At 42.7% G+C, this 11,988-nt stretch overlaps 1 protein-coding gene across 1 annotated transcript in view; it reads right to left on the reverse strand.

Annotated features, from left to right (window-relative positions):
* The window catches only part of plcd3a (phospholipase C, delta 3a), an 81,382-nt gene extending 71,593 nt beyond the window's left edge, over nucleotides 1-9,789 (reverse strand). The window contains exon 1 of the mRNA XM_084328657.1: nucleotides 9,517-9,789. Coding sequence (XP_084184783.1) covers nucleotides 9,517-9,604 — 88 coding nt within the window. The 5' untranslated portion in view covers nucleotides 9,605-9,789. The remainder of the gene's footprint in view (nucleotides 1-9,516) is intronic.
* Between the last annotated feature and the right edge of the window lie 2,199 nt (nucleotides 9,790-11,988).

The following is an 11,988-nucleotide window of genomic DNA, read 5'->3' on the forward strand; positions in this document are numbered from 1 at the left end:
CTGTAAATGACTAAATGTAAATGTAGAGGGTTTGTCTCAGATTTCTATACACTCTTAATCAAATCCACATATAAAAACCCATAGTCTGGCGAGGGGACATCCCAGAATTAGACCCTGAGTTTGACTGGGATGATATTAGCTTCCCGTAACCCTAATCACCAGCAAATACATTTTAATTATATTCATAGGACGTATCTCACACCTAGGAAGCTGTGCACTATGTGGTTGGTGGCCGACTCTCTGTGCACTTTGTGCGCTCTGAGGGCCACTGACACTTATATGCACATGTTTTGGGAATGCCCAATGGTAGCTCGTTTTTGGAAATCTATAACAACTCAACTTTCAAACATGTGTAACTTGACAATTCCACTGACAGCAGAAACACTACTCCTTAAATGATATATCATCATCATCATCATCATTTATTTATTCGTACATGGAATTACCACAGTCCAACAGTACATATTCATATATTCATATATCACTACTGCCGGACTCCATACAGCAAAGAAGAATCATTCTGGCGGGCGTTACAGCAGCCAAGAAACTGATAGCCATGAGGTGGAAACAACCTGAGAAACTTACAATGATCAATTGGTTTCTGACACTATTGGATATAATTTATATGGAGATCTCTACTGCACGGGTGATTAGGGTTGGACAACCCAGCATTGAACTATGGGTCTCAACGGCAGAGAAAGTTAAAGCCACTAGCAGCAAAGCAGGATCGGGGTGCTGGTCCTGAGGGGTCCTGGGGTGGGGGGTGGGAGTGGGGGAGGAATTGTCTTTTATGGTGTCTGTAATAATATAATTTAATTTAATCTTTATATTTTTATATTCTGTAATTATTATAATTTTTTATTATTTCCTGATTGTCTTGTCGTTATTGTAGTTATTATTGTTGAAGTACTGTCCTGTGGTGTCTGGTGTCTTGTGTATTATTGTATTACTGTATGGAAATGGAAAAAGGAAAATAAAAATGTTCAACATCTGGGATTGGAAGGTCTGGACTGGGAGGTGGTGCTTAGGGAATTGGCTGAGGGGGCTGCGAGGGACAAAGCAGCCCAGAAAAAGATCGCAGGGGGCAAGGAGGGTCCCGCAGAGGGGGGCTCAGACAGGAAGTAGCAGCGTTAGCTGCACTCCAATGGACAATGTAGTTGATGACGGGGTCCAGTAGAAGAAGAAGAAGAAGGTGAAGTAGAAGAAGACGAAGAGCCCATATAAAGAATTGCGGAGGGCAGTAATACGCCACGATGCGTCTACACTGCCGGAAATTCAAATAAGAAGAAGAAGAAGGGCATTGTGGTGGGTGGAGGAAGTGGGACCAAGCCAGGTGATTATATGCTCTGACTCGGCTGCTGCACTGATGGCTCTGAGTGCAGGTGGGTCTAAAGCTCGCCCTGATCTCATTCAGGAAATAATGTTGGTTTTATATAGGATTGCAAAGGCAGGCTGCTCAGTGGAGTTTTGTTGGGTCCCGGGGCACGCTGGGATTGAGGGAAATGAGATGGCTGACTCCCTTGCCAAACAGAGCCTGGGAAGGGAGGAGGAGATAGGCATTTCAATGGGAAGAGTAGAACTCAGAGAGAAGATAAAGAAAGGAGTTGAGGCGGAGTGGCAGGCTGAGTGGGAAAGGGGGACCAATGGAAGGCACTATTTCTCTCTGCAGCCTCGGGTCAAAATCAAGGTGGATGGATATGGGACAAGGAGTGATAGGGTGAAGATGTGTAGATTGAGGCTGGGACACTGTGGGTTGAACAGTACCTTGTGCATTGTGGGAAAACATCCAGATGGGGGGTGTGAATGTGGAGAGACTGAAACTGTCGGGCATGTCTTCCTACAATGTGAAAGGTATAGGAAAGAGAGGGAAATCTTCTATAAAAGTCTGGTAGAGTTGGGAGTCTATTCCTTCTCTCTTAAAAGTTTCTTTCGCATGGATAATGAGAACCACCCGCTGATCACAGAGGCAGTGCTGACATTTCTGCATGCTGCAGAGTTGTACCAGAGGATATAGCGTTACTGTATTTATTAGTATTGGACAGGCAAGAGGAGCAGAGAAGAAGGAGATAGTGTGTTTTGAAGATGAGAAGAAGAAGAGGGTAAACAATCAAAAGTTGGTTTACCAGAGGCCTAACTATGGCACACCACTAGCGTAGTATAAGAACTGAGGAGGGCAGTAATACGCCTGCGGGAAAATCAAAAGAAGAAAGACGAAGAAGAAGAAGAGCTCATCAAAAGAATTGCGGAGGGCAGTAATACGCCACGATGCGTCTACACTGCCGGAAATTCTAAAGAAGAAGAAGAAGAAGAAGAAGAAGAAAAGGTCAGTGTGCATCTTGAAACAGTGCTGAGCAGTACTGAACAGATAGACTAAACAACATAGATTGAAGCCTGCATTTCTAGACCCGGGTGCCTTGCCTACCGTTTTGCTGTGGAAAGAGCCGGCAAGTTGATTTACGGCTTTCAGGTGTGGAGGAATTTTCATGTGTTGAGTCGGCTGTGATTTTGGAGACTGGGAAAATACAGTAATCTTACCTTGTAGTAGTGACGTGAATATTTAGGAAAATAGCTTTAGGATCACTTCTGTAAAGAAAGACTTCGCTGTGGAAGAGAAATAAACCATTTGGATATCTTAATTGTTTTACACCGGAGCGGCTGTGGACATTATTTTTCTTTATCAATGAACGTACTACTCACGAGTAAGCAACTTTAACCAGTAGAGTGGACCGTCGGCCCTCATAACCAGATTACCACCCATCGACTCCCCTCCCGCTGACTCTGCCAATTGAGTCAGTATGACGGCCGGCCCAAGCCGGAGGCAACGCTGACAGCCGGATTCGATACCGGTGTCTCACGCGTTGGTGACCAGCGCTTAGACTGCTGAGCCACCCAGCCGCCAGGGTCTCATATCTTTATATTCTGTCGTCGACTCGTCGTTATGCCAATTCCCAATCCCCTTCCTGGTCATTGCGCACTCTACCCCCTACCGTCGGTCCGGGAGGGCGGAGACTATCACATGCTTCCTCCGACACATGTGTACCCAGGCCACCGCTTCTTTTCACCTGGCAGCGCGGACGCTCACTGGGAGAGTGTAACGTGTGGAAGGTCACATTACCTCTCTTAGATCCTTCCCTTGCTGTGCAGGCGCCCCGACCGAACTGTAGGAGTCGCTGTTTACAACGACCAGGACCCACCCTCGCCGGGTTTCCCACCCTCTAACACTGCCAATTGTGTTAGTATGGACGGTCGGCCAACCTGGAAGCACCACAGCTGGATTGGATCCCACTGTCTCTGTGGTGGTAGACAGACGCTTAGTCCGCTGCACTACCCGGCCGCTCAACAATCATGTATTATTGATTGGTGGCCTTCCCATTCATTTTTCTGATTGGAAAGAAAGAGGGGTTCATATGTTAGGGGATATTTATGGAGGGCAGGGTTTACATTCATACAGAGTTAAGGGCAACATTTTTACTTACCTAATTCAACCTTTTTTTCTATTTACAATTAAGGTCAGCTGAGGCTTGTGGTGTGTCATGGCGGAATCCCCTTACTTCTCATCCTATTCAGGATATTTACAAGAGGTATGGTTCCTGATCTTTATTTCTTCAACAGTCAACACTCTTACAAACCTCTGGCATTGGATATTCCAGAACTAGACCCAGACTTTGAATGGGCTGATATTAGTGGCATCTAGAAATCCAGACCATCAACAGATTCATTATAACTTTATACACAGAACTTATTTGATACAGAGAATGCTATGTTCCATGAAATGTATTTTGAGCCCAAATTGTACATTATGTAACAATGATGCGATGGGAACTTACTTACATTATGTTCTGGGAATGTCCCCTAGTGGTCGATTGCTTCAAAACGTTCAGAATTGTTCAAGATCAATGTCGCTCCCTTGCCCACTGCATTGGTTTTGACTTTTCTATTTTGTGGTTGTCACTCGTGAAAACACAAGCTCTTCTTGCTGGGCCGATAGTGGGAGGGGAGTTTTTATTCCTGTTATTGTGTAAATCTTTTATTTATTTATTTAGGTATTTTTCCTTTTTCTTTTTCTTAAATGTGAACTTTATTGTATGTGTATTGATCTTGCACAAAAAGAAAAAAGATCACAAAAAACGAATTAAGTATGTTTCTACAATTTCACTGTTGGACTATGTATATATTTCAGGACATTCCGTCTCAGTAGTTATGCTCCAGAGATTGATTGTAGAGATGAATAGGACCTCTGTGTTTTCAGCTTGATCAGAGTGTCCAAAGAGGAGCTCTAAACAAGCTCGCTCTCTTCCATTTTTGTCCAACCATCCCATGTTCCTCTCTGGGCCTCTCACATGGATCTCCCAAAAGATTTACCGAGAGACATTTGGCGTGATCTTTTCTCTTCCCCTTAAATCTGGTGAAGCCCTTTCAATGTTTAATTCTTCACTGCCGGTGCCAAATAGCTGAGTGAGTTCCTCGCAGGCCTCGTAGGATACAGAACAAGTGAAACTGCTCTCGGCCCCTCCCCCTAACTACAAACAAACCGGGTCCAGCTACGTATCCCATGGTCAAACACAAAGAGAGCCCCCCCCCCCAGGCCCTCCACCATAACAACCCTGTTTTCCACACAGTCGCCAGGCTGTTACCACATGCAAGACATTCCCACAGGCGTAGCACAAGAACCTGATTAACAGCAGGTCAACGACCATGCTAAGCCTTAGCCTCCTAAACTTCCTTTGTCTCACCCCCCCTGCCACCTCTTTATTTACTGTACTATCATCACCACCTCCCTCACCTCACCCTCTAGTCTAGTCTATCTGCCCACCTGGACCAAAGAGTTCTGATATACCTACTTAAACTACTTCTGTAAACTAAATGAAACTAAACTAAATGAAACTAAATGAAACTAAACTAAATGAAATGAATGAACAAACAAAAAGAGGAATACTGCCATCAGCTCATTCCAGACAGTCAGCCTGCACAGTTCACCTTGGCAACTGCACACACACAGAGAGAGAGAGAGAGAGAGAGAGAGAGAGAGAGAGAGAGAGAGAGAGAGAGAGAGAGAGAGAGAGAGAGAGAGAGAGAGAGGTGGGGCTTGAATGGGGGCCTCTCTGTAAGTTACAATATACTAAGAAAATAGCAGAATGGAATCTTTATGCCAATGAGGTAGAATTCAGCTCCTTTTCACAATCACCTCCTGCAGTGAGTCCAGGAGAATCTTGTTGACGCACACCTCATCAGATGGTCCAGGACGGCTGGCTAGTAGCTAAACGACAAAGTATGAAAAAAGCAGACATCCGTTGCTATAGCGATGTTTAAATGCAGCAGGGGAGAACGATTAGCATAATCATTATGATTAAGTAACTAATGGAGTTAAGAAAGTTACTATCAAAGATTGTAAAAACTGGGGAGTAGTTTACAGCACAGTGTGAAATTCTTGAACTGGCCCCAGAAGAACAACAGGACTGAGAAGATATAATCATTTATAGCTGGGCAGACAGTGAGAAAACGATAAACATTCAGACCGTCTCCAAGGAGGCCTGTTTCTCCAACAGCATATCAACACTGTGACCAGCAGGAGAGAGTGCTATCAGAGAGGAAGATCAAAGACAACCCACTGCATCAAACAACCTGCAATAGTGCACTTGCCTCCTCGCTGAGGCCTACATACCAACATCTTATGGTTCAGGTTTCCCCCTCAGTACAACTGCCACGAGAGCGCTAGCTCATGTTGATTCTGCAGTTGTATAAAGATAGCCAGTTAGGGTGTTGTAGATATGATATGGGTGACTGGCCGGACAGTTAAATCGCTCATGGCCGTGCCGCAAAGATAACTCGCCACCAGCAGCATCTGAGACAGACAATTCCGTTGCCGTGTCCTACTAGATCCAGTCTTACATGCCAAATGATGAGGTCACAACCTCAGAGTCCAAAAAAACTCAAATCTAATCGAGGCAGTCCGAGTGGGAGATGGACCCTCTGTGCAGTGTCATACCATATAAACTCTGACTCCATTGGCTACACCCTAGGCTCTGTTACCCATACTGTACGACTCTGAACTCTGTTACCCATACTGTACGACTCTGAACTATGTTGCCTACTCAATTTATACCTACCTACCTACTGCTTTCACTGTTTACAACTGCCCTACACTGTAATCATAATAATCTTAACTACCCACCTCATACTATAGTCTACCCATACTCTGTATGATAGCATGTACAACAGTGCTGTATATACTGCATATATATAAATTTATATTTACTGCATATATATATCCATATCTGTCTGAATATACCTGCATATAATCCTCCTATATACCTATGTATTCACCTGCAGATAACCCATATAACTCTGTATGATGTACATGCACAATAATGCTGTATATACCATATATATATTTATTCTTACCATATAGATATCTATCCACATCTGTCTGTACATACCGGCACATAATCCTTTTACATATCTGTAGATATATCTATATCTGTACATATCCCTTACTTATACTCTTACTAGTTACACTGCTGGCCAGTATGACTACTACCATACTGTCTTTATACCTGTATCACTGTACATATTAATATTACAAATCTGTACATACATCTGATTAGCACTACACTCAGTAGTACTAATTTATATGTTTTATACCCGTACATTGTATATTACGATTGCACTTTACCGTTACATTTGCACTCTGGATGCCAAACTTATTTTTGTTGTACTGTACTTGTGCTGTATAATGACAATGAATTTGACTAATCTAATCATAGAAAAAAAAAGTGAGCAGGCATGTCACAAAATGGGAGTGTCAGGCTTAAAGGGATCATATGGACGCTGTGTGGTTTATTACACCAGCTCTGAAGCTGCACTCGTATAGATACTATTACATCCAGGGAAAGAAGTGTGACACACAGATACACATACCGAATCTAATCAACACCACATGTTTACCGCTCTCCTCTGTAAAACAATTACAGATGCAAAAATAATATTATAATAATCTGCGAGAAAACCCGTGAAAATATATGTGTGGCTACTCCTTGTGTAAAACTCAGGGATCCATAGGGTAGGTGCTACTTCTTGAGAAATTAACTAGTGCGTCAGTGAAGGCCCCATGGTCGCACAGAGCTCCTAGGTTATTGACTCTGGAGACCAACCTTGGAGTTGGACTCTCTCTGTAATCAAATACACGACCCGCGGGAACGCCAGGTCTGTGGCAACACACATATTTCATATTTCTCCACCATGAGCCGTTGCCTGTCCCTTAGTAAACATGGGATTATCTCTCATCTATCAAATCTCAGTCTCCACTGCCGATGATAGCTAGCCTATCACAACACCAGGCTATTTATCACACTGCCAGTGTTACTTGGTGCGTGAAGCAGAGTTTAAAACAAACCAATTCATAGATTCTTTGTCCATAATCCATAAAACGGAATCATTAGAAAGGCCTGTAAGGAGGTCCTAAAGCTGTCTGACAAGCAGCACTTCTGGACATACTGCATTCCAAAGATGAAGTCACATGATCCAAAGTAGAAACCAACCCCCCACCACCTCCAATGTACAGTCCCCCCCCTACCTGAACCTCCTCCAATGTAGTTTCTTCATCAAATGTATATACTCTCTTTTTTAGACTCTTTTTGTATCACAAACAGTACTGTATTTGTAAATCTGGTATGTCATAAATGTCTAGATGTAGCAGTACTGTCTATCTGTATGTGTTAAGATGAATTGAAAATGGGGGACCCTGATGTAAACAAGACGAAAGTCTTTCTCTGGTCTGCATCCCCTTAACAATTGTGTGTATTGAGCTGTACTGTATTGTACCCATTCTGCAATCTGTTAATAAAATGTCCAATCAATCAAATCGTTAGCTGGTTATAAAGCGCGGACGGTTGAGGGATCCTTTCCTGATTTATGATGACACAGTGGGCGTGAAGGGGGGCAGAGTGGACCGCATTCACCTCATTACAAAGTATTAGTGAGATACCAAAACAAAGCTTTGACAATCATACAGCGATAATTACATATGCATTAGAATAGACACGATATCTCATCTCAGCAAGTGTCTGCACAAAGTGCACATAGGAGTATGTCAATTAAACCTGCTAGTACTGAAAAACGAATAACTTATTTATTAATAACCAAACACGCTAACAGTGTCCACGGCCTATTATCCATGATAATTGGCTGCACGCATATTTCCTATATCTGCTAATGGGATACCTGTTGGTCAAGTGAGCGCGTCGTGACGTCAAAGACAAAAACAACAAACAGATCAAATAAATTATTTGCAATTATTTGACACACAAGCTTTCAGGACACAAAAACACGCACGACACACACACTGCCATAACACATGGGTCCAGATTTCCAGACGGTCCAGGGGCTGTGACAGGTGTCACGTCCCTCCTCAGCAGTTCTCTATTTTAGGCTAGGCGTGACCATGAGTCTGTGTGGAGGAGCTGCTCAAGTCATGAGAGGCAGCAGCAGGCGAGCGTGTGGTGTGTGATGGAGTAATGAATGTAATGGAGTAATGAATGAATGAATGAATGAAAACTTTATTTAACAGATTGCAGAATGGGTACAATACAGTACGGCTCAATACATACAATTGTTAAGGGGATGCAGACCTGAGAAAGACGTTTGTCTTGTTTCCATCAGGGTCCCCCATTTTCAATTCATATAGAATGCTGAACAGACCAGTGGGTTATCATTCAAGCTGTTTGTTGGGACTCCTCACAAACACATGACCACTTCGTTACCCCCCACACACCGCCCATTAGAGCTCTCTTTAGTGTTTGATTGCCCAGCTCCTAATGATGGGAGAGTTTTCTCCCAAATGGGGGACCCTGATGTAAACAAGACGAAAGTCTTTCTCTGGTCTGCATCGCCTTGACAATTGTGTGTATTGAGCTGTACTGTATTGTACCCATTCTGCAATCTGTTAATAAAGTTTTCAATCAATCAATCAATTCTGGCAACTGTATCGACTTTATAATATATTAGTACATATTAGTACACTAGCATGTAAATAAGACACACGTCTTTCTCTGGTCTGCATGACTGCATCCCCTTAACAATTGTGTGTATTGAGCCGTACTGTATTGTACCCATTCTGCAATCTGTTAAATAAAGTTTTCATTCATTCATGTGTGAGAAATCAGTTCACTTCACATCGTTTTAGGCTAAACTTATAGGCATATTAATAGTGAAAAACAGACCACAGCACTGCTATGCAATACATCTGGGACGGGAGATAAAATGTGTATTATAAACTGTCAAGATCTACATCCAATTATTATTAATGTTGCACTTGTTTTGCGCACAAGTTACTACTGTAGCTTACTTGAGAGGCTAGCCAGTGTCCGACTGCAAGATGGTGAACAAACAAGTTAAAAGAGCAAAGGTAATGCAAAATAGTTAAAATACTTGCGCTGGTAAGACTGCCCGGAAGCAGCAGGCATGATTGTGCGTAAAATGTGTCCAAACGCGGTGCGGTGCCCGCAGTGAAATCCTTACCAAGCCTCCTGAGAGGGTCATGCGTCTTTTCAACACTCTTCTTCTGCTCATTGGAACTGGTTGTTGGTGTCTTGCTCCTGCCTAACATGATTCCTATGGAAACGCCCGAAAACCAGTGTCCTTTTGGCCTACTTTAATTGACAGTTGCCAGTTTACTCGGGGAGTTACAAATCCCCGGTGCAGGTGTCTTCCCACAAGCAGGACCTGGGTTTTGGTTCCTCGGAAGGTCCCCCAAGAGAAAGCGAGAAAGAGGAGCGCAAGTTCCTTTCCACGTGCAAAGTCCCTCCCCGGTGGAGCTGTGCGCTGCGCGTAATATGATTCCAAAGACTCTTGATTTTCTCCAACCGCCCCCACGCCCCCTCCCCTAACATACATTTCATAATGATCTGCATTCTTTGGAAAACAAATAAATAATAATAATAATTTAAAAAAAAATAGACATTGATGATGACTTAACAAACTACTATGAATTGTGCTAACTTATGATGAATTGAAAATGGGGGACCCTGATGTAAACAAGACGAAAGTCTTTCTCTGGTCTGCATCCCCTTAACAATTGTGTGTATTGAGCTGTACTGTATTGTACCCATTCTGCAGTCTGTTAATAAAGTTTTCAATCAATCAATCAATCAATCAATCAATCAATCAATCTATCAATCCAGGACTCACTAATGCCGGAAGGTCTAAACCTGTCACCATCACCAAAGAGATTTTTTGAGAAATACACACACAAATAATGTTCCTCGGTCTAGCCACAGCAAAGATATCCTGAAACTGGGCTACATAGCGGTAGCATTATGCCACAATATCGTCCACAATGAATAGCAAATGCCATGTTCGTTTCCCCCCAATCAATTATGAATTGGCGCCACCTGTTGGCTATTAAATGTAACTCCATATCTCAACAAATATCTCACATTACTGGTAGTGCATTAATATTTACAGGGGTTTACGAGCCCACTTTACTACACTCACAGACAAAGCCACATTTATTAAGGACTATTCTGTACCCAGTCTAGGCATATAGTTCATTAGACGACAATGTTTCATTGCTGTCGTTTTAGCTATGTAAAATAAGAGCTACCTTCCACAGACGTCCAGTGAATGTGTTAAGTCTAAGTGAGGCCTAAATCTTTGTGGAGTAGATAAATAGGCGCTGCAGTGCAAGCCCATAGGGTGGAAACTTAATTACGTTTTCATAATGGCGTGAAGATAATTAGGAGAGGGAGAGCTCAGCTAGAGGGTCTGAAGCTTGTACCTACTGAAAAGGTATGTGCCACCCCGCGCCCCCTTTTAAGTATCACACTCTCACACACCACATAGGACCTGCTTAAATATGGGAGGTGGCCAATCTTATTCTGACAAACAGTTAAACTCGCTCTCTAATTTAATTTGCCCCCAATAGTTATTCTGTTCTGTAACACACAAATAATGTTCTTACTACAAAATCAGGACCAGCTGGACTGTCTTGAATAACTAACCCAATTAACCATCTCAAATCAGAGACGTGCTTCATTTGGATGGACTTCCTTGTAGCCTATATTCACATTCACACAGGCCTAAGCAAGAATGTACATCTTTCATCTCTTCTCAAATGCAGTAACAGCCCACGTTAGACAGGGTGAGAGATTAAGTCATGTCTGCTAATCCTCTCAAGCTCAGATCTATGCAGAAGCAGCTATTGGATCCTATCTATAGTTGCACCAAATACTACTCCTTGGCCTTCCATATGATTTCCCAGTCTCTATTGCCATAGGGTTTCACATGCCCACCCTCCCTCTACACTGAAAGAGCTGTGCTTAACCTTGCCATATTCTAATAGTGGAATCAGTATGGATGCCTAGGTTGTAGCCATTAGACTATTGTCCAGGCAGCATCAACCACAGGTTGAATTAGTGATTTGTTTACTAATAATATTACTGTTAACTCCAGGGGGAATCATAGTTTGGTGTGTGCTTGCACAGTATACTATAGCATAATGTGAGGTTAGTTTATTGACAGTGGGCAGAGGGGATTGAAGACTGGTTTTCATTCTGCCTTGAAAGCAGTGGGCATCCTGGGCAATGTGGATAGTCTCAGTGCAGCCAAATAAGTTGATAGCACAGAACACAAGAAACCATTACATGGGGCTGTTTTCTTTTTCTTCCAAGATTGCTATAAATGGATTTAGCAAATGGCGCTCCATTTCAACACCTGATTTCACACAATTAGCATAGTGGTTTAGGGAAGTAAGATATATAGTAGCCTGATATGTTAGACTAGGTTATTTGTCTAATGTAAACGCGCGATATAGCTTGTGAATAATCAACAAACTACCAGGATACACAGCTATAGACAAATGAGAGCCCGTCTATTTCCATGAGCACAAAATGGATCATCGAACGTTCTCTAATGCTAGCTGTGCAAAGTAAAGCCATTTCAGTTTATCGGATCTATTCAATTCAGTTACTTTATACGCCAATATATCAATAG

This window comes from Notolepis coatsorum, assembly GCF_963971535.1.
Source record: "Notolepis coatsorum genome assembly, chromosome: 14".
Classification (NCBI taxonomy): Eukaryota; Metazoa; Chordata; class Actinopteri; order Aulopiformes; family Paralepididae; genus Notolepis; species Notolepis coatsorum.